The sequence below is a fragment of the Rattus norvegicus genome, chromosome 3 (assembly GCF_021556685.1).
Source record: "Rattus norvegicus strain SHRSP/BbbUtx chromosome 3, alternate assembly SHRSP_T2T, whole genome shotgun sequence".
NCBI lineage: Eukaryota > Metazoa > Chordata > Mammalia > Rodentia > Muridae > Rattus > Rattus norvegicus.
The window spans coordinates 69,173,014-69,195,054 of NC_141536.1; the positions used below are offsets into that span (position 1 = coordinate 69,173,014).

The following is a 22,041-nucleotide window of genomic DNA, read 5'->3' on the forward strand; positions in this document are numbered from 1 at the left end:
ATCTATCTTGTGTTTTTGTTTAAACAGGACCTCAGTTTATAGCTCGGGTTAGTCTGGAACTCTCTGTATAGCCCAGCCTGACCTCAAACTCATTGCTGTGCTCTTTCCCCACCCACCCTCGTGCTGGAATTACAGGCAAGCATGTTCTGGCTGTCATCCCCCATCTTTTATTTGTACCTACTGTCCTCTACACAGAATTCTCATTCACAGCTTCCTCCAAGTGTGTATGTTTGGGGGAGGACCTCTAACTTTCCTTGCATTGCTCTGTCTGTTCCTCTCTTTCTTCTTTCTTCCCTTCCCCACTCTCAAGAAGCCGATTCTCAGTCTAGAGAGCACTTACAGTGGATCGAGTTTGAAAACAATGCAGATTCCTGGACGCCCCCCGCACCCCCCTCCAGGCTATCTGATTCAGCAGCAGTCAGTCTACAGGAACCGGCTTGCCACTTAATCAGACAGAAAGGACCTTATTTTTGAAACACAGTGCAAAAGCTGAATGGACTGGAAAAATGGGGACCCACTTTCTTTTACAGCCCCTCCTCCCTGCACACTGTGGCTGTCTCTGATGTGATGATCTCTGGCGTAGAGAAGGTGCAAGGAGGAAAAAAGAAAGCAGAGGTATGGGGAGGGGAGGAATCCGAGATAAAAGGATGAGTCTGCACCGGGCTCTTCTCTAAGATGGGCGGTCCCCTTTCTCGACCCCGCCTTTCTCGACCCGCCTCAGGGTTTTCCCCTCTCTGGGCCCCATCTCTTCTCCCCATTTCTTAGTTCTTTGCTGTTTACTTTTTTGCTCAACTTCTCCCTCTCTTCTCACCTGTAGTTCCTGGGAGAAATTTGAGGCTCAGGCTATTTGGAGGTGACTAGGGACACCAAAAGCAGCTAGAGTCCCACCTTCAAACCAAAAAGGCAAAGCCACTTCTAGGGGTGGCAAAAAAAAAAAAAAAAAAAAAAAAAAAAAGAGGCAGCAGGGCTTGTGGGAAGATGGTGCCAACAAACACAGGCCCTTCCCCATGGCTTGCTAGGTGTTTGCTCTCCCACGACAACTCACTTATATCAGGGACCTCCCCCACCCAGATGTCCAAACCAACAATACCAACAAAAAGGGATATCAGGAGGAGTCATTTGCCAAGGTCACATAATTAGGAAGTAGGAGAACCCTCTACTATCCCAAATCACTTTCCTTGAGCATAGCCATCCCAGAGTCCCCTCTCTGGCCCACTCTCCAGGAGCAGTGGGATAGACAAGGGCATCTGGTACAGATGGAAGGAGATGGATACTCAGGTTTCAGGACATCTGACAGGTTTGGCTGGAAGCATTAAAAATTCATAGAGAAACCTGACCCCAGCTGGACTTTAGGCCTGCCACCTGGTCTGGCTCTGCTTTTGTGGCCTCTCAGAAGTTGTTGGCCAACTTTCCCTTCTAAAGGGTCCTGGAAGCCCCGTTTTTTCATGTTTTATAAAAGAGCTCTCTAACAGATTAGAGATCTAAAGTGGGGAGCCAGCTGCTCAGAAAACCGGGCTGAAAACACCCTCACCCCCAGTCTGGGTGTAAGAACCTGAGAAGCTTAAGGGCTTATAAAGCTTGTCATCTGGCGTCCTTCTATTCCTCTCCCCGGGAGATTGCATGCTCACTCGGCAGTTTGTGGTGACAAAGCCTGTCTGTGCTTCCGGTGATGGCCAGTAGGGGGCAGCCATCCTCTGGGCTACTTCATCTCTAGCTTGAAGGGCAGTGTAGAGAGCCCTGGAAGGTGCAGTCCTGGCTTTGAGGAAGAGTTTTGGAGTCTGTCGATCTGAGGAAGCAGGGAGGAGTTTCCTAGTTTGAGGGAGATGAAAGAACTTTAGGGAGCATTCAAAGTAGATTCCTGGGTTTCTAGTATACCAAACTAGGTGGCCACAAACATTGAAGCGTTAGAGAAGGCTGGCTGCTGGCCATCAAGGTGTGGAGATTTGAACAGCAGTTGCTTCTTGACAGTGAAACCTCTCTGATCCCTGGAGAAGGTGTTTTACCTTGAATCTGAAGGCCGTGGGGAGCCTTGATAGGTTCCAGAGTGACATAGTGACACAGTGCACAGTCTGGCCAGATGAGTCCGGTCACTACTGTAGGCAGACTGGGTTGGAGGGAGGAAGATTGGGTGCAGAAAAAGCTGAGTAGAGGTGACTTCCCTTTTCATTTATATTCTAAGCATGAGGTAATGAGGAGCTTCAGCAGGGAGGTGGTAGGGGCTGGGAAGGAGAGCATGGACAGGGGCCAGGAGTGGGGCTTGGGAACCGAGTAGATGTAGGAGATTAGAGGAAGGAGGAGCCAACGCCAACCGCATTGGGTGTCTGAGAAAATGAAGCATGCAGAATGGGGACACACTCATGGAATGTGGGAGGTGAATGGATTTCGTTTCTTTCAGGAGTTAGGGGAGTCATGGATGAGTCTGTTCCTGGGCCCTCTGGCCTCTGTTTCCTTATTAGGACATTGATGGGGGTTGGGATACATAGTTTTACCATCTCTTCTATTTCGGGGTATATGGTTCACAGCTGTCAATCTGGATTGTTTGGAGAAGCTGGGGATCTGAGCTTGTGAGATTGCTGAGGGAGGGGTTCTGGGTGAGAGGGTGTGGGTACATGCCCATAGATCTGAGGTGCCTGTTTGTGGGGCACATGGGTGGCTGGTGTGCTTACACTTGCTGCAAAGCTCCATTGTGTGGTGTGTGTGTGTGTGTGTGTGTGTGTGTGTGCGCGCGCATGCGCGCACCTGAGCCATGCTCATGTATGTGAGGGAGAGCTAGAGAGTGTGGGTGTGCACGTGATGGGCGTCCCTTGGTCTGTCTGGGTTAGCAGTGGCTGTGGTGGGGGCCAGCGGGGAGCAGTATTGCTCTAGGCTTCTTCCTGAGGCTCTCACACAGTCCTCTTGCTCTCGTTCTGAAATAGCATCTGGACCGAAGGTCCATGAATATTTCACAACGATAATTCTGTGACCTGGACAGCCTGCCTCTGATTTACCAGCATATTCCTCTCCCCTGCCCTGGCCCAGAAGCCCCTCCTCCAACACTGCAGTTCACATCTCCCCTTCCCCCTCAACCTCACTTCCACCCCCTTCCTCCTCCAGTCCCACTCATGAGCTTCCTCAAAGCCAGTCTAGCACAGGCTCATATAAGACCCTCAGCTCAGAGCTCTCCAGTTCTGATTGCTGTTCTCAATAGTCTCTCATCCATTTTACCGTCACATCTAGAGTCCATCTGCTACAGGCTTTGGATACCTATTCCTTCTGGTGCCTACCCCCTCTTCTGATCATTCTTACAGGAACCCAGTAGTAGCTCAGTCCTGAAACCCTAGCACCCAGGTCCCTCCCAGTCAGCCATTCCCACCTCTCAGGTTACATCCTTAACTCTGGATCCCAGATCACTTCCATCTGATGAGTCTCAAGGCTAAGCTTCGTTCTAGCCCTGCCCCCCCCCCTTGACTTGCCTAGGAGAGGGAGCTCCTAGCCACAGTGCAGTGTAAGGCACCCCAACTTCAAATCCTTGTCCCTTAACCTCTTAGCTTCTTCTAGTCTGCTCCGAGAACTGCTTCCTTGGCTTGATCCACCTACGAAGGCTTCTATCTCACTGGAGCAAAGAGAGAAAGACCAGATGGCTGTCGTGAGAATAGTGGTGTATGCTGGATACTTCATATGGGGCATTCAACAAAGGCAAACACAGGCTGAAATCTAGCCTTAGGTTCTGCTCTTTTGTGGTGTCACTGTGCTGAGGAAAACCTGCCTTTTCCAGCGAGACCCAAAGCCATATTTAGGCTGCTTGTGCCCATAGATATCTGAGTTACAGAATTTCCATGCGGGGAGGGGGCTGCGTTTTGTTCTTGGAGACCTCTTAGCCAGGCTCCCGGTCACCTGTGTTAGTTGTTGAGTCACCAAACACTTCAGGGCTGGTGGTAGCTGCTTCTCTTGGGCAAATCGGGCGCCATCAGCACATACCTCTAATGCCCAGGTAACTCAAGAACTTGAGGGGTTGGGGATTTAGCTCAGGGGGTTGGGGATTTAGCTCAGTGGTAGAGCGCTTGCCTAGGAAGCGCAAGGCCCTGGGTTCGATCCCCAGCTCCGAAAAAAAAGAACCAAAAATAAATAAATAAATAAATAAATAAATAAATAAATAAATAAATAAATCTTAAAAAAAAAAAAAAGAACTTGAAGCTTTGGGAGGATCAGAATGACCTTGAGGCCCAGATCAGGGGAAGTCAGTGCAGCAGGTGAACCCACACAGCAGGAAATACTGGTGGCCTGAGGTGGCTCTTCTCTTACAGGTCTAAGTCCCATTTCTGCTTTTGAGTCTCTTTTTTGAGACAGGTTTTCTCTGTGTAACAGCCTTGGGTGTCCTGGCACTCTCTTTGTAGACCTGGCTGGCCTCGAATTCACAGAGATCTACCTGCTTCTGACTTCTGACAGTAAAGATGAGTGTCCACCCCACCCCCCACCTTTGAGGTCTTGAGAAAAAACAAAACAAAAAAAAAATCTTACAGGAGATAAAATAATAGAATTTTTTAATAAAATTTTCCCCCAAACAATTTCTTTTGATCTTCACCACACAGGGGCCATGGTGGAGAGGAAATCTCTCCAGGCACCCTAAAAAGTGTCCTGGGTAGACTTAGGAGAAAAGTATTCCTCCGGTGTCAGGAGGCTGAAGGGATCAGGACAAGCAGGGTCCAGGGGCAGCCTGGGCCTCGCTGAGACATCCCTCCAAAGGGGGAGGAGGGGAGGCTCCCAGGGGGAGCTTTCAAAGGCTCTGCTGGTGGAAGGTGCTCTGCGGACAAAAAGCCCCTCCGAGTCCACTGTGGGGCCCCGGAGAGAGGAGCAACGGCTGCCTGGGGTGTCACGCCCCAGCCTTGGGATGGGGGCAGAAGAGTTAATGTCTAGAATCAGGGCGAATGGGGCCGAGCCACCTTATACACCGTCTTAGGGGCTGCCATACATAAGTCACAACAGCCCGGAAGGCAAATGAGGCAGCCTGGTCAGGGGAAGAAAAAGAGCGAGGAGGCCTAGGGAAGGTGCCAGGCCGGGTCGCAAACAAGGGGCAAGTTCGGAGCCTCAGCTCCGTGGGGCAGAGAAGGGGAGCGGGGCGAAGAACGTGGTCTCTTCCATCGGAGCACCGCAGTCAGAGGTGATGGGGAGCCAGGAGCAAGAGGCAGAGCAGAGGGGTGCGCAGCCCGGCCGAGAGCACGGGGCCACGCGAGTCCGCGGGCGCCTGGCACGCGGCCCCGGGACACGTCTGCTCGCCTCGCTGGTCCTCGCCGCCGTAGCCCCCCCAGTAGTCGTCCTCAGTGGGCGCGTCCCCGCCCTGACGCCCCCGCGAGTCCTCGGCGGGCAGGTCTCGGTAGAGCGTGGATGGGTCTGCGGGGGGAGCGCCCGCCTCGGCCACGCCGTACAGGTGGTTGGAAGAGCTGTTGCCGCGGGCGCGGCTGCCCGGCCGCGTGGGTGTGGGCGGCGGGCACGCTTGGAAATCGGTGTCGCGCAGCGTGCGCAGGTCCCGGCCCTGGCGCTCGGGCGGGGTGGCGCAGGTCACGTCGGAGCTGGACACCCGCGCGCGCTGGAACCAAGCCCAGAGCGGCCGAGCGCGGCAGTCGCACGCCCAGGGGTTGGCGTTGAGCCGCAGGAACTCGAGCGCTGGCAGGTCAGCCAGCGCCTCTCCCGGCAGCGAGGCCAGGCTGTTGTTGAACAGGTAAAGGATGGTGAGGCGGCTGAGACCGTGGAAGGCTGCGCGGTGTACGCCCTGCAGCCGGTTCCCGTGCAGCAGCAGCCGGTCCAGGCTGCCCAAGCCGCGGAACACGTGCTCCGTGAGCAGCCGCAGGCGGTTCCCGTGGAGGAAAAGGTGGCTCAGGTTGGCCAGGTCGGCGAACAAGTCATCCTGAGTAGGGGATGGAAACAGAAGAGAGTAGCCTGAGACAGGGTCGGGGTCTCCACTCCAGGACCTGGGAGAGGGTAAGGAAGGCATAATGGCAAGGTGGAAAAGTGGGAAAGGGCCTGACTTTTTTTTTTCTTTTTTTTTTTTTTCTTTTTTGAGACAGCTCCAGCATCCGTATCCCAGCTATGGACCCAAGAGGATCCTCTAATCTCCTGCCTCCACCTCTTGATTTCTGAGATTTCAGGCTGTGTTACCAAAACAGTTTTATGTGGTTCTGGGGATCAGACCCAGGCTTTCAAACAAGCTAGACTGCACCTTATCAACTGAGTCTGAGTCCTGAACTTCAAAACCCTCATCTTCTAACCGATTTCCTATGGAGAAAGCTACGAAATTGAGGTCAGTGAGTCACGTTGCCCAGGGCCACTAGGGACCGAACCCAACAATGCCAGGCAAGAGCTTTAGCCCCAGCTCCCCTTTTACATCTATATTTTGAGACAGAGTCTCACCGAATTGCCCAAGGCCGGTTTTGAACTTGCCGTTTAGCCAAGGTGGATCATGAACGTGTTAACCTCTTGAGTAGCTTGAATTAACACCCAGTAGCATAATACCCGGTTATATCAGTGGATCTTAAATTTTACTTATTTAATGTATCCCAGTACCCCACCCTGTGAGTGTGTGTCTGTGTGTGTGTGCGCGCACACACACACACGCCTGCATGTACGTGGGTATACAACTTGTGGAGTGTTCCTCTCCTTTCAACGTATAGGCTTCCAGGATAGAACTCAGGCCACCAGGCTTGGTGATAGCTACTTTTCTGACGAGCCATTTTTGCTATCCTCCTAGGTGAATCTAGAGCCTGTCAAGATGGTACTCAATCACCACACCAGGCCAGTGCCACCTCACCTGCCTGATTCTTAAATTTAGAGTGTATTCCGGTCCCTTTCAGATACCAGTGACTTCCCAGTGCAGGTGGGGGAAGCCTGAGAAGTCTGCCTTCCGAGGAGATGATGAGGCTGCCTGAAGACTTGAAGATTTGGGAGTCAGATGGGGCTCTGACATGAACTGACTGGGATACTTGGGAAAAGCCATTCTGCCTTTCTGTGCCTGGGATTCTTCCTGTAAAATGTGGTGATGAGATGGAGCCGAACGTATTAAGATGCTTGGATTTTGTTGGGGATTTAGCTCAGTGGTAGAGCGCTTGCCTAGCAAGCGCAAGGCCCTGGGTTCGGTCCCAAGCTCCGAAAAAAAGAAAAGAAAAAAAAAAGGTGTTTGGATTTTTAACGTGGGCAGACGCCGTGCGAATTAGCTATGTCTGTTAATTTGACCAAGACAAGTTACCTCTACGCATGCCTTCTCCTCTGTAAAGTGGAAACGAGCATTTCTAGCTCTGGGGTCTGTTCTGAGGCCCAATGGAGAGCATTCACATAAGGTTCATGGGGTGGAGTGCAGACACAGTTTTGGTCCAGAGATGAAACCCATAGGCTCAGGAGGTGAAAGCACTAATCCAAGCCCCCAGTTTTTCCTATCCCTAGCTTCTGGACAAGTTGTTTAGCCTCACCGAGACCTGGTTTCCTTACTGTGGAAGGGAAGAGGATTCTCAAACAGACTGAAGGAGGGTTAGACGTTACGGCACAGTAGCTAATAGAGGCACAGTCAGCCATCCATAGTTCACAGTTGCCATGACAGCAGGGGAGCGTTTAGAATCCCATCCCATTCACTTTCCTCTAAGAGAGAGATGCTCTTTACAGACTAGCAGTCCTCCTGGCAGACTTACTCAGGGACCAACGTCAGCTCCACACCGCAGACATGGAAAAGGACGGAAGAAGCTGAAGTCCCTGATGCATTGTCCCTCTTACAGTGTGGGAACCGTGCCTGGGGTGAAGAAGTCATCTCGGCACTGGGAGAACCTTGGAATTATGGCTCAGAAGTACACGTTAGGTGTGACCGTGGAGCGGACTCTGTATTTTAACCAGCTTACCAGGGAACTCTTGGTGGCGAGCTGGTGTGGGGCTGTAGTATGGTTGTAAGTATTTGCCAATCGGTGTTCAAGAGCCTGAGTTGGATTACTCTCGGGCCCAGACCCACGTGCAGTGTGATTTTGGAGCTAGAACTGAACTTAGGCTCTACTTTAAAAGAGCAGTTTGCTTCAGAGATGAAGGGTTTACGTAGAAAGCGCCAGAACCCCATTCTTCTCACCCCACGGCCTTCAGGTCCTCCCGCAAATTGCTGTGGTCAGTAGATTCCAGAAGATCTGGTTTAATAGGACAAGAGCATCCCTCTCTGCTCAAGGCAGTTCACCTTGGGCCTGTTCCCCAACCCTGGTCACCCACACCCCCAGGTGTCTGGGGAGATGGTTCCTTCCTCATGCTCCCTGGGCACCTGGTCCGAAGGTCTCAGGAGAGGGAGCTGCATCCCAGCTCACATCCTCAGCCTCCACCTTCCTGTGTTCTCCTGTGCTCACACCTCCTCCCGTATGCCTTCCGCCTCTCTGCTACAGGAACTGAGTCTGCCAAGAACCCTCCTCTTGGTCACATAGAGATCAGTCCTCCTCAACCTTCTTGCTGCCTCTGACACCAGGACAGTTTTCTCCACCCTCTGATGTCACTACCCGAAATGACCATTCAGGTCCCCCGCTGACCTGCTCATCCCAAGAACCTCAGATTTGTTGGTATCCAGTTTCTCCTTTTGTGTCCTGCCCAAAGGAAGGAGTTTGAGTCCTTCTGCTTAACCCATCATACAGCATCAGCAATAGGAGGTCACGCCCAGGGAAGGGTGTTCAGAGGGTCAGTCTGGGGGTACAGGAGAATAGCACCAGGCTAACTAAGCATGACTTCGGAGACTTGGAGTTCAAACACCCCAGAGAACCCAGCTCAGTTTTGTATTCCAGCCTCCCCTCCTCTGTGTTTCTTGGCTAAAAGTCTTGCTCCTCCTGACTCTAAGCCTCTGCCTTTGGGGTCCATTCCCCTCCCCCAGCCCAAGTTATAGCCAAATTCCATCATCACTTCCTGAGCCGAAGCTCTCAAATCCGGCCCTTCCTCTCTCTGCCATTAAAACCTTTCTCTGTGCATTAATAAGCTCTTGACTTTCACAGACCCTGCCCTCCCCCATCACCTTCTTGCACACCCCCTCCCTCTGGGCTTGGAACATCTGCTAGAGTCATTCTCTTCCATTTCAAAAACCGCATTTCTCTTGCCTCCTGCCTGGCCGGTTCACAGCTTTCTGTATCCATTTGGAATCTAAATGCAGAATCCCTACACTTCCCCAACCTTGCACGAGAGCATCCTAACCTTGCCTTCCTCCAACCTTCTGGCACCTGGCATTGGTACTGATCTTCTCAGCCACCCAGGCTGTGTGACCTTGGACAGCTCCAGGCACCTCTCTGGGCCTGTGTTTGTTTTTTCATCTGCGCAAGTGACTTGGAGTGACTGATCTCCTGGGTCCCCTAAGCGTTTGCTAATTCTGACTCAATGAGCCCGGGAGTCGATCTCACTTATTCAGCAAAGCTGTTCTGTGTGTGCACTCGGCACTAGGCACCCCCGCTCATGGTGCTTGCCCATCCATGGCAGGTGTCATAAGCATTGGCGTCAGCAGGTGATTTGCCAAGTTCTCGTTGAATGCCAAACCCTGTATGGCACGGATCCTGATAGTATCTTAATCATCAACACTATGAGGCAGATGCTATGATTATCTCTATCTGGAGACTAACAGAGAGGGTATCAGAGAAGGGGAGCCACTTGTCTAAGATCCAGCATCTAACACGGGCGCGAACTCCAGAGACAGGATGCTTAACACCTGCATTGCAGAACCTAATAGACCTGCACTAGTTCTACCCCGGCAATGCCAAGCTTGGTGAATTCAGTGCTGTTGCTCACTTCCACCAGCCCTGCCTTCTCTCCAAGTTATCATCTCCTTTAGTCCTCACAGCACCTCCTACCCTGAGCAACATAGATGGGACCAGGAGGGCCCGGCAAATTAGAGAGGGCTTAGATTAGAACTCAGGTCCTCCTGAGCTCAAACACTGCTTGCAAACACCCAGTAAGCTGCTGCGGTAACCAAAGGAGAGAGGCAGCTTTACCATCTGGCCACTCTCCAACAGGCTCCGGCAGGCAGAGCAGGGATACTGTTTTTGTTCACCCTGGAATCCCTGGCACCCTGCATGCTGCCTGGCATGCAGGAGGTGCTCAGTGAGGAGTCTGCTGGTGAATGAACTGGCCTGGCACAGTGCCTAGCCCTCAGCAGCCATTCCGTGAGAAACCCCACCATTTCCACGGGCATACGCCACATCCTAACGATGGACCTCCTCCAGAACTCTCGTGGGGCAGGCTCGGCTCCATCCTTGGTCACACCTGCTCCTGAGGATCTCACTGAGCCACATGTTTCCTCACCTGCTTGTGGCATCTCCTGGCCTAGTTCCACCAGGCCCCTCGCAGACAGAGGCTGTCTCTTCTCTACAAAGGACCAGGTGTGAAGAGGCTTCCTTCCTATGGCACCCGGTGCAGCACAGGCCAAAATTGTTCAGAGAAGAAAAATGGATCCCGATTCAGAAGACCCCCCAGTGGCCACCTAGAGGTCCATTAGGCTTGGGTCTTAACTGACCACAGGAGCAGGCACTGCTTGTGGCCTGAGCGTCAAGAGTAGTTTATTAAACCCTAAGCTATGTATTCTACACCTTCACTAACGTCTCACAGCCTGTCTTTGTGGAAGGCAACATTTACGTGACTCCCCCCACTTAGGAAGCGGAGATGGGAGCTTAGAGAGGGAAGGCACCCTAAAGCCAAATAATTTGATAAAGAGGTTAGGATCGCAGGAGTAGTAATTAAAACAGAATCAAGGCCAGCAAGTTGGCCAGTAAAATTGTCCGCCACCAAGCCTGACAACCTGGTTTCAGTAGTTGGAAGGAAGAGAGAACATGAAGGAAGGAGAGGACCAACTCCCCTGAGCTGTCCTTTGACTTCCACATGAGTAGCATGGCGCATGCATACGCCCTGCAAGCATTAAAAAAATGTAATTTAAAAATAAAAAGGGGTTGGGGATTTAGCTCAGTGGTAGAGCGCTTGCCTAGCAAGCGCAAGGCCCTGGGTTCGGTCCCCAGCTCCGAAAAAAAAAAAAAAAAAAAAAAAGAAGAAAAAAAGAAAAAAGGAAAAAATAAAAACAAAGGCCAAACAGCCTGTATCAGAAGAATCTAAAATTTTATATCCTCTAATGTCTTAAACTTTCAGGGCAGCAAAATAACATGTCACCACTAGTGGAGAATTCCCCAACAAGGAAACTCTTGTTTCAAATTATGACATTTGAATGAAATCTCCTTTACGCCATGAGGCCAGACATCCAGTAGATATGGATGGGCTATATGTAGACAAGTCTATAGGAGGCATGGATGAGCTGCGTGCTTGGACTTAGATCCTGCCTTCAAGAGAATTCATTATGTGGCTACAGATCTTCCGAAATCTGACGCAAACACGTCTAGGCTCAGCACTTCAGATCAGGGTTCTCAGCCTGTGACAATTCTGGTGCTTTCATCTCAGAGGGTTGCCTGTGCAGAATACCTTTTTCTTTAATACTGATGAATCTTCTAGATAAACATCACTACTTAGGGGTGCGGACAAGAGGATAGACAGAACAGTGTGTCCAAAGCCATGCAAGAGGCTGGAAAGCGCTGTTAAAACTGAAGCCACGGGATCGGGATGTGGCTCACTAGGTAGAAGGCTTTGCCTAGCATACACAAGGACCAGGGTTCCACCCAAGCACTGCATAGGCAGACACTGCAGGTACAGATGTGTAATTCCAGCACTCAGGAGTCAGAGGCAGGAAGATTAAGAAGTTCAAGGCCAGGGTTGGAGAGATGGCTCAGAACAAAGGCTGGTCTTAAAGAGACCTAGGTGTGATTCCTAGCACCCACAGCTTGCGAGCACCTGTAACTCCAACTCCAGGAACTCAAACTTCCTGTTCCAGCCTCATCAGGCTCTGTGCACATGTGGTGCACAGATGTACACCCATACCCATAAAAATAAATCTCAAAAAAAAAAAAAAAAGAAAGAAAAAGAAAAAAAAGCACAGGAAGAAGAGGAGGGGAGGAAGAGGAGGAAGAGTAGAAAGAAGAAGTAGAAGTTCAAGGTCATCCTTGATTACATAGTAAGTTCAGAGCCAGCCTGGGATTCGTGAAACCTTATCTTTTTTTTTTTTTTGTTTTTTTGTTTTTTTTGTTTTTTTTTTTTCTGGAGCTGGGGACCGAACCCAGGGCCTTGCACTTCCTAGGCAAGCGCTCTACCACTGAGCTAAACCCCCAACCCTCTAAACCTTATCTTAAAACAAACAACCAACCACACACACACACATGCTCACACACAGACACACAGACACACACACACAGATACACACACATACATGCTCACACATAGACACACAGACACACACAGACACACACAGACACACAGACACACAAACACACATACACATACATGCTCACACACATACACACTCACACAGACACACACACAGACACAGACACCACACAAACACACTCACATATACAGACACAGATACACACACACACATACACACAGACACACACACACAGACACACACACACACAGAGACACCACACACACACACACACAGACACCACACACACACACATACACAGACACACACACACAGACACCACACACACATACACACACACACACACAGAGACACCACATACACACACACACAGACATACACACACAGAGACACACACACACACAGACACCACACACACACACACACACACACACACACAGAGACACCACATACACACACACACAGACATACACACACAGAGACACACACACACAGACACCACACACACACACACACACACACACACAGAGACACCACACACACACACACACAGACATACACACACAGAGACACACACACACACACAGACACCACACACACACACACACACACAGACACCACACACACACACACACAGACATACACACACAGAGACACACACACACACACAGACACCACACACACACACACACACACACAGACACCACACACACACACACACAGACATACACACACAGAGACACACACACACACACAGACACCACACACACACACACACACACACACAGACACCACACACACACACACACACACACAGACACCACACACACACACACACACACAGACACCACACACACACACACACACACACACAGAGACACACACACACACAGACATACACACACAGAGACACACACACACACAGAGACACCACATACACACACACACACACATACACACACAGAGACACACACAGACACCACACACACACACACACACACACACAGACACCACACACACAGACACCACACACACACACACACACAGACACCACACACACACACACACACACACACAGACACCACACACACACACAGACACCACACACACACACACACACACAGACACCACACACACACACACACACACACACAGACACCACACACACACACACACACACACAGACACCACACACACACACAGACACACACACACAGACACCACACACACACACACACACACACACACAGACACCACACACACAGACACCACACACACACACACAGACACCACACACACACACAGACATACACACACAGAGACACACACACACACACAGACACCACACACACACACACACACACACACACAGACACCACACACACACACACACACACACACACACACACACACACACACACTAACAGAAACTCCTGGCCTACTTAATTTTACTTCAGGGTACTAGCACTGGAAGGCATGGCGTTTCTGGCAGGTCACATGTCAGCCCCCCCCCCCCGGAAGTTGCAGGCACTTCCATTCTGTGCTCCTTGGAGCCTTATCTGTCCCTGCTGCCAGGCAGCTTGAAGCTCAGCTTGGTGGGGAGCCTACTAAGGTCCCAGGCACAGGGTCAACAGCTTCAGGGACATATGTCCCACACATCCATGGGATCCCCAGTGTGCACTTCCCCAGTGCACACTCTGGTGAAAGCCTCTGCCGGCAAAGGCCTGTAGGCAAGAGATGAAGTGGTTGAGCGCGCTCTGTAACTGTGGCTCCCAACAAATTCAAGAAGAAGAGAAATAGGAGGTATGTCTTGGATCCTATCCATGGCCTCAGAATAATCCTTAGAGTTGACCCAGATCTCTAAGATAAAGTTCAAGCTGGGGCACATCAATGAGACCAATGTTAAATAAAGCTCATTAAAAAAAACAAAAAAACCATGGCATTTTAACAAGCGTTTATATAGCTCTTATATATGCCAAGCACTATTCTAAGTGTGCTACAAATTATTCATGCGTTTAGTGCTTGCAAAATCCCTGGGTGATGGATGCTCATATTCCTCCCATTTCACAGATAAGAAAACTGAGGCCCAGGTTTGAAAACTGCCACTTGCTCGTAAATGGCAGTGTTGATGTCTATAAAGTGCTTTACCTAGGACCTAACATGATGTATACTTACTACGTGCCTGCTAAGTTGATTATTGTTCATCAATAATGAGACATACTATTCCAGTACACTATGCATTTTCTGCATGTTCTCCATTTGAATACTGTTCCCAAAGCTGTCGTATTTTTAATACAGCATACAACGGAGGCTCGACAAATTAGCATCACTATTGTTCTGAAGAGCATCAGGGGCTCACTGATGACCAAGCCCAGGTTGGGGAGAAGGCAAGGCCTTCTGGGTCAGGTGGGGAGTACCCCCTTCTAGCCAAAGCCTCTACTACTAGGGAAGGTGTCCTCCTGGGATGGTGTTTGTTTAGGAGGGTGTGTTTCTGCTTCATGGGGAAATGAGATGTAGGGTTTAACAGCCAGCCAGCCAGCCAGCCAGCCAGCATAAGAACAATAGTAAATGATAATTAGATCAATAAGAATAACAATAAATAATAATTAATCTTCTCAGCACCCCGCCCCCAGCTGTGTAGCAGAGTTTTACCGAGACAATGGGTTTAAGGGACAGTGTCTGGGAAGGGTGAGGTTTTCCCTTGTGCTCTTACTCCCAGGGAAGAGTGTGACTTCTGTGAGACAACCCCCTCCCTAGCAATGACTCCACCCGTTGTCCAGCTTGCACGACAAGTGGGAGGACTCGGGGGTGGATGGGAAAAGATCACGCAAAGGCCTTTGGGCTGAGGCTCTTGGAGAAAGGAGAGATTTACAGACTTTGGGGAGTGTGCCGAGTGGGTGAGTGAAGGGAGACAGACAGAAGAGGCAGAGGGAGACGTATGTATGGGGGAGGTGAGTCAGGAGACAGAGAGGGACAGACCCACAGGCAGAGGCGAATGGGGTTAGAGAGATACAGAGAAAGAGGTGGACAGACACTGAGAAAGAAGACAAACAGGTAGAGGGAGATGCTGAGTCAGGAAAGAAGACAGGACAGGTACTTCCGGTCCAGAGAGAAAGAGGCGGAAGAGGCCTAGGGAGATGCTGGCTCACCTGTAGGTGGAGCAGGCTGTTCTCCTGGAGGTAGAGGTACTGTAGGCTGACCAGGCCTCGGAAGATGTTGCCAGGCAGACTGCTGAGCTGGCACCGGTACAGATGTAGTGACTGCAGCCTCTCCAGGCCCTGGAAGGTGTCAGGCTCCAGGGAGCGCAGGTGCCGATTGTCACCGAGGTCCAGTTCCTCTAGGGCCTGCAGATGGCGGAAGGTGCCAGGGTAGATGGTGGAGAGGTTGTTGGAGAAGAGCCACAGGGTGAGCAGGTTGGGCCCAAAAGTTCCTGGCCGCAGTGAGCGAATGAGGTTGTTCTGCAAGAAGAGTCGCTGTGTACTGGGTGGCAAGGACAGCGGCACCGAGGAGAAGTTGTTGGCCTGGCAGCTCACTGTGGGCGGAGAGGAGTAGCAGGTGCAGAGCATAGGGCAGCTGGGGGTCACAGGAGGGAGGGCCAGGAGTGTCAGCAGGAGGCAGGCTGAGGCAGGACCTGTGGGGAGAGCAGAGTGAGGCTTACTGGGTGGGTGGGTTGGGGGTCTAGATACAACCTCACAGGCTTGGGAGGCCTGCCCTCTCCCCTCACATCACTCTCTAGGTTTCTTTGAGGTACACAAACCTCATTTTCTTTTTCCTTCTCTGTCTCTGTCTCTCTGTCTCTCTCTGTCTCTCTCTGTCTCTCTCTGTCTCTCTCTCTCTCTGTTTTCTTCTTTTTGAGACAGGGTCTTATGAAGCCCAGGTTGCCCTCAAATTTAATGTTTAGCTGAGGATGTCCCTGAACTTGTGCACCTCCTGCCTCTGCTTTCCCAGTGCTGGGATTATAGTGGTGTGCTCCACACCTGGTTTATGCTGTGCTGGAGATCAAACCTAGGGCCTTATGCATGTGAGGCAAGCACCCCACCAAGTCAGCTACAATCAGCTACAAGGCTGAGATTGTTCAAGGCAGAGAGAGACGTAAAGGGGAGGCAAGTCAGAGAGGGACAGACAGACAGAGGCCAACGGGTTAGAGAGATAGACAGAGAGATTTCAAACCTGTCTTTTGAGAGACGGAGTTTGTCAAGAATGGATGCTTGTGGAAGAGTGAGGGCTCCTCTTTCTTTCACCCCAGTCCTTTGCCCTCTAGCCCTCAGGGGAGTGGATCAAGATGGGACCTCTGAGGTTTGACTGGGGAGCTTTGCCTGGAGAGAGGTGGGCCTGCATCCCCCAACACTTGGTGGATTTTGTAGACAGCACTGGGAAGTGTCTAAAGCTGTTTGGGGAGCAGGCATCTTCTTATTCCTGACTGTTTTCCTGTTTGACCTTGTTTAGAGTTAGGGTCAGAAGTCTGGGACTAGGGTTAGGGTTTCCTTAGTACTGAAGCAGGGCTGGGCTTCTATGGGGTAGGGACAACCCTTCTTAGGGTGTTAAACGACAGCACTGCCTTCTACCCACCAGATGCCAGCAGCACCCTGCCCCCAGTTATGACAATCAAAATGTCTCTAGACATTGCCAAATGTCCTCTGGGAGCAACACCAGCCCACTCGAGAAAGCTAGACACTAACTTGAGACCCGTGGTGGCTAGAAGGCCTGTAGGTGGCAGGGTGACCCACACCTTCCTCCCTGTCCTCGAAGGCCTTGGAAGCATCTTAGCCTTTTCCACCTAGGAAGTGGTTAGAGGGTGGGGCTTCAGAATCAACTCAGGCTTTACTCATTCAAAGTCTCCTTTAAAGTCTTTGTTACCTTTTTCTTTTCCCCCAAGTAACTTGGAATTTGGCCATGGGCTATTCTTACAACCCAGACAGGAAAGCAGGACTAAAGCGTCCAGAATGGGTGCCTGTGTTTCTCTGCCCCACCAAGGAGCCCAGAGCCCTGGCCCTCAATGCTACAGATAGAGGCTCCAGTTGGAACCTCTGTGGCCTTAGTTCTATCAGAATTCCCAGAAACCCTCTGAGATTTTCCTGGGAAGGGGTGAGCCTGACCCTACAAGGCCAGAAAGCCATTCCTTTGAGCTCAGGAGTCAGAGGTAGGAAAGCCTGGCTTGGGGGTGGGGGTCCCCGTGGCTCAGGGGGGTGTGTAGGTGAGAGGTGGGTAACTTTGAGTGCCAGATCTCTAAGGCTGCAAGCTGAGGTTTGAGTGTGATGTCTCCAGGTGCTCTGAGGTGTCTGTGTGTGTGTGAAGGGGGGGGCTGTGATCTGGGGAGGGGGGTGCAGTGTGAGACAGGTGTTCACTACTGAAGGTGCCAGCAGCATGACAGGCAAGGTTGTATCAGTCACCTACATCTCTTGCTGTATTGCTCCACCGACAGTTCCCCGTGCCCCTGGGCAGGGTGCCTCCTAGTTCTTTCAGGCACGTCCCAAGGCCGACCCAGCCCGATTGTATGTGGTAGCCCCCTCCTGGTGCCTGAGTGAGAGAGCGTGTGCTGGCGGTCCTCTGCGTGTGTGAGTGCCGGGCCCCGTGCGTGTGTAGGCTGGGTGTGATGTAATATTCAGTGACACAGCGCGGCTGTTCCATTCGTTCACACCACCCCCGCGTTTCTCGGTCCTTCTCACCCCTCCCCCGTGCGGCGGTTCACGATTACTTTTCTCCCGAGTTTTTCAGAGCCACGTGGGGTGGAGGAGCACGTCTCTCACCCCTGATCTTAAGGAGGAAGGAGTAGGGTGTGGAAGTCCAGTGTGGGACCTTGGGTGGGCTTCCCCAGTCCTGAAGGCTGGGGTTTAGGATTGGAGATTTCAGAGCTGTGCTGGGCCTATGGGAATGACAATTGGATTTCAGAGAAGGCAAACAACTTACCCAAGGTCACACACTACAAAGTGGGACAAGACATGGGCCAGAAAAAGACTGGCCTGGTGTCCAGTAGGGCACTCCTCTTCCTGTCAGAGTCACCCTCTGAGTTCCCCTTCACTAAGGACTTTACACCAAAGGAAGCCAGATCCTTCTCTGATCCCTTAATCCCACCCCCATCCACAAGCTCGCCAGAGTGTCGGCAGCATAGCGGTCAACCTCCCCATCCCCCCAGGATTATGAGGCTCTTCTTCCAGCCTCCGAGGCTGGCTGACTGACTGCTATCCGAGGAGACAAAGCGGGAAGGGCTGCAAACCCAGAAGGTCCCAGGTCCCGAGCTCAGGTCAAGTTCATCAGGGACTGGCGAGTTCCCTCACCTTTTTTGGCCCAAACTCCCGGTTTGGCTCCTCACTCATTCCAAGCTCCTCTCCTCTTTGCCCTCACTGCCTCCCTGCTGTCCGGTCCGCGCCTCGCTTTTCTCTCAGCAGGATTCACTTCCCTCCCGCCTCAGTGGTATTCCCTGCAGGCCCTTTGAGGAGGGACCCTGGTGGGGGGTGCTCCACGGCAGCTGCAGCGTAACAGTGACTCTGATGCCATTTCTGGCCCTCACTGCCGTGCAAAGCAGCTGTAACCCAAGGAGCTTCATCCATAATTCAGGTTGCGGCTCTCACTGGAGGCAAGGGGGAGGGGGAGTTGAGGGGCTCTGGGCTTCTCTGACCCCAGGCGGGGTTGGAGCGGGCACTCCAGGCAGAGGCAAGGTAGGGAGCTGGGAAAGCACCTTGTCCTCCCTCCCCTCTCCTCTTCCCTGCCCCCTAGCACCATTTCCCTTCTCCAACATCCCCTCCCTAAGCCCCACTCTCACACCTCTTTACAGCCATTTCAGGCCCTCCCCCAGGACCACAGCTATACTCTAGGTTCCCCTATGCATGCCTGGGGCCAGCACAGTGTATCAGAGGTGGACTGGGGATCCTCAGCCACCATCTAGAACAAATCTTTGGGAGACAGGAAAACACTGAGGGCTGGAAAGCAGAAGAGTGGGCTTCTGGTTGGTAGAACCCCTTCTGTCCTTCCCAGAATCCTTGGTTTCTTCCCCCTTGCAGTCAAGGCGGAAGGAAGCCTTTTCTGCAAGCCTCTCTCACCCTCTGTTCATCTCTTTACTAAAGTGAGCAGATAAGCCCCCCTTCCCCCACATGCATGGCGTGCTGGACCAGAGAAGGGCTCAATCTGCCATTGAGCACCTCCTGCATGCCAGCACTCCATTTCTGCATTCTGCCCTCTTTATCCACACAACCCAACCTGTCAAGGCCCCTAGGGAGATCAATAGTACAAAGGTTTTTCTAGGAAGGGAGGAAGACTTCATTATGAAGTCCAAGTGTAATGTGGAATCCACAGCTGAAAGAACATGTACTGGACTGTGGTCCAATGACCCGCTCTGACCTTTCTTTCAGTACCTTCCCCCATCACACCCTCTGGACATGACATGCTGGCCTAGAGGTAAAGGGAAGATAGGTACAGTGCCCAGCTGTTCTGTCTTGGGACAATCACAATGCTAGCTGTCTGGCTGTTTAGGGTCAGGGTCAGGGGGTGTGGGTGGGGACAGGACAGGATGGACGTAGGCTCTCTCCATAGATTTCTACTCCTGGGCTCCAGGCTCTGGCTACTCTAGAGTCAAGAAGAGGTGACCATTGCCCAAAGGCAAAGCCATAGCCAGATCTGGCCACAGGAGGGAGTGGAGAGAGGCTACAACATGATATTGATCCCGGAAGGCTAAGGTACCCAGAGCCAAAAGGATCCATTCACCAAGGGATCATGGTCAAAACCCAAGGGCTGCCAGACCTTGGAGTACCCAGGATCTGATATGAAGTTCTCAGTTTGTGCCAACCGTTAGACCAAAGGCCCCTTGGGAATAAGAAACATGAGGAGGAAGGGGTGGGGGCAGGGTCCAAGGCAGGAACCAGGGTGCACCATATAGGGCAGAGATGTCCCAGGAAAAGTAGACAGGCCTCTAGTTGTAGAAAGAAGGTACTGGGTCCTAAATACAAGCACCATCTGCACACCTCAAACGCTGCTTCAGGGAAGAGTCAGGGGCCTGACAGACAGATGCTGAGGGGGCAGGGGGTGAGGAGGTGGGGGGCCTTGGGAGTGGCATGGGGGCGATGGCATACCAGTGACGCAGGGGCCTGAGGAGGCACCAATGCAGGTGACTGGAGGCTTTAAAGCTGCTGCAAACAGCTTCTCACTCTGCCAGAATGTAACACCCCAAAATAAGCAGCTACTGTGGGGCGGCAGGATCCGACGTCGGGGCTCAGATATAAATGGCAGCGCTGAGCCAGCCCAGGTACCCACCCCAAGGAGGCTACCGCCCCCCCTCACCACCACACACAGAGTGCTCACGCTCCTTCCCTGGCCTCTGACCCAGACCCTGAGCTCAGGGTCCACTGGACTAGCTACTCCCTGAGAGAAGGGACATAACAGGCAGGAGCTTTGGAATGGAGGGCTTCCCACGTGGAAGTGGTTACCAGAAGCCTCTTTGTCTACTCCCTGGGCACCATCGCTCCTCTTACATCTCCCTCTCTGGCTTCTGTTGACATCCTAATCCATCTCAAATCACTCTACCACATGGGGATCCCGGACCCAAACCTGGTAACCATTTTCCCTGTGTCTGACTCTTACATCTATCCTCCCTCACCAGCTTCCGCTGGCTTCTAGCCCTCCCATCCCCTTTCCATTCCAATCTCCTAGAGCCCCAGTCCTCACCCTTCCGGTTATCTCCCCCCACCCTGCCCCATTCTAGCTTTCTATCCCCATCTACATCTCTCCCCTGAACTGGTCACCCTCTCCTCCCTCTTCCCTGATCTTCCCCTGGACCTCAGTTTCCAATCGTCTAACCTTTATTCCTCCTACTACCCTCCTTTATCCCGCCCCCACCTCCTCTTTCTCACCCCCACCTCCCTAGACACTTTTCTCATCCTGACTCCCCTCCTCCCTCCGACCCCTACCCTCCCCGCCCCCAGTCTGCAGCCCACACCCTTGCTGTCACTCAGTGCTCGGAACTAGCCTCCTTCTAGCCCCTCCATCTATGCAACTAGCAGAGCCATTGGGGAATCGCTCTCTACCCCCTACATTCCCAGACAGCCCCCTACCCACATGGCTTGTCTTCCCAGGTGACTGGAAAGTGCTGAGACACCGGGCACGAGGAGTTGCTGAGTCGGCGCTTCCCCAGCCGGCCCGAGTCCTCAGCGTCCCCCGGAGCAGGTGGAGCCGGGACAACAGAACCTGAGCCTCTTTCTCTTCCTCCCAACCAGTTCGGTCTGCCCTCCGCGTCCCCCTTGGTCACGAGCTCCCCGCACATTCCCGCAGGCTCTAAGCCCAGTGCCCTCCTGCGGCTGGCAGCTCTGGGGGCGGAGGCGCGGCTCCCGCGCTAAGCGGTTTTTTGCTCCTTACCCACCCCACCCCCTTCACTGCCCCACCCTCGTGCCCAAGGAGAGGGGCGCCTCTCTCTAGTGTCCTCCCGCCGGCCGGTGTCCCTACCTTGCAGCAGGCGCCGGAGCCCGGGCAGCATCTTGTCTCGACGATCGGGGGAGGGGGCGGCGGGGGGGGGAGGGCGCTCCCACTCGCTCCCTTATCCCGCCGGACAGACGGCGGGGACTCCGCGGGGCTCCGTAAGGACCCGGGAGTCCCGGGCTACGTAGCGGGGCTGCGGAGCTCTACCCTGCGCCCCCCGGACTCCGTGCCTCTGAAGGAGCCATCGGCCCCGACGGGACGGGGCGGGGCACGACGAGATGGAAAGGGCTGGGTTGACCCTGGACAACGGGTGTCCGCGCCCCCTCGGCAGCGCGGACCCGCAGGGAGTCGGTTAGTCGGTCGGTCCGTGCGCCCCGGCTGCTCGCCGAGGGAGAGTGGGGACAGCGAAGAAGCGCTCC

The 22,041-nt window shown here is 52.6% G+C and overlaps 1 protein-coding gene and 1 long non-coding RNA gene across 3 annotated transcripts; one reads left to right on the top strand and one right to left on the bottom strand.

Annotated features, from left to right (window-relative positions):
• Positions 1–532: 532 nt before the first annotated feature.
• On the top strand, positions 533–6,213 carry LOC148006496 (uncharacterized). Its single transcript, XR_015684467.1, has 2 exons — positions 533–615; positions 6,042–6,213. It is a non-coding gene; the product is annotated as an uncharacterized LOC148006496 (long non-coding RNA).
• Positions 4,494–21,698, bottom strand: Rtn4rl2 (reticulon 4 receptor-like 2). Of its 2 annotated transcripts, none has more exons than XM_087651805.1 (3): positions 21,266–21,504; positions 15,370–15,851; positions 4,494–5,881 (listed from the first exon to the last, which is right to left on the bottom strand). In XM_087651805.1, exons 1-3 carry the CDS (start codon positions 21,468–21,470, stop codon positions 5,132–5,134), a joined length of 1,437 nt encoding a protein of 478 aa, XP_087507931.1. In that variant the 5' UTR covers positions 21,471–21,504; the 3' UTR covers positions 4,494–5,131.
• Positions 21,699–22,041: the final 343 nt, after the last annotated feature.

Bases quoted from the DNA above. Each gene is read 5' to 3' on its own strand.
- Rtn4rl2 (XM_087651805.1), bottom strand. From the start codon at position 21,470: ATGTGCGGGGAGCTCGTGACCAAGGGGGACGCGGAGGGCAGACCGAAC. The intron at 15,852-21,265 runs GTGGGTAGGGGG...CTCTCCCCACAG, and splicing joins CACCTGGGAAGACAAGCCAT to GTCCTGCCTCAGCCTGCCTC. The intron at 5,882-15,369 runs GTGAGCCAGCAT...TCCCCTACTCAG, and splicing joins ACAGCCTGCTCCACCTACAG to GATGACTTGTTCGCCGACCT.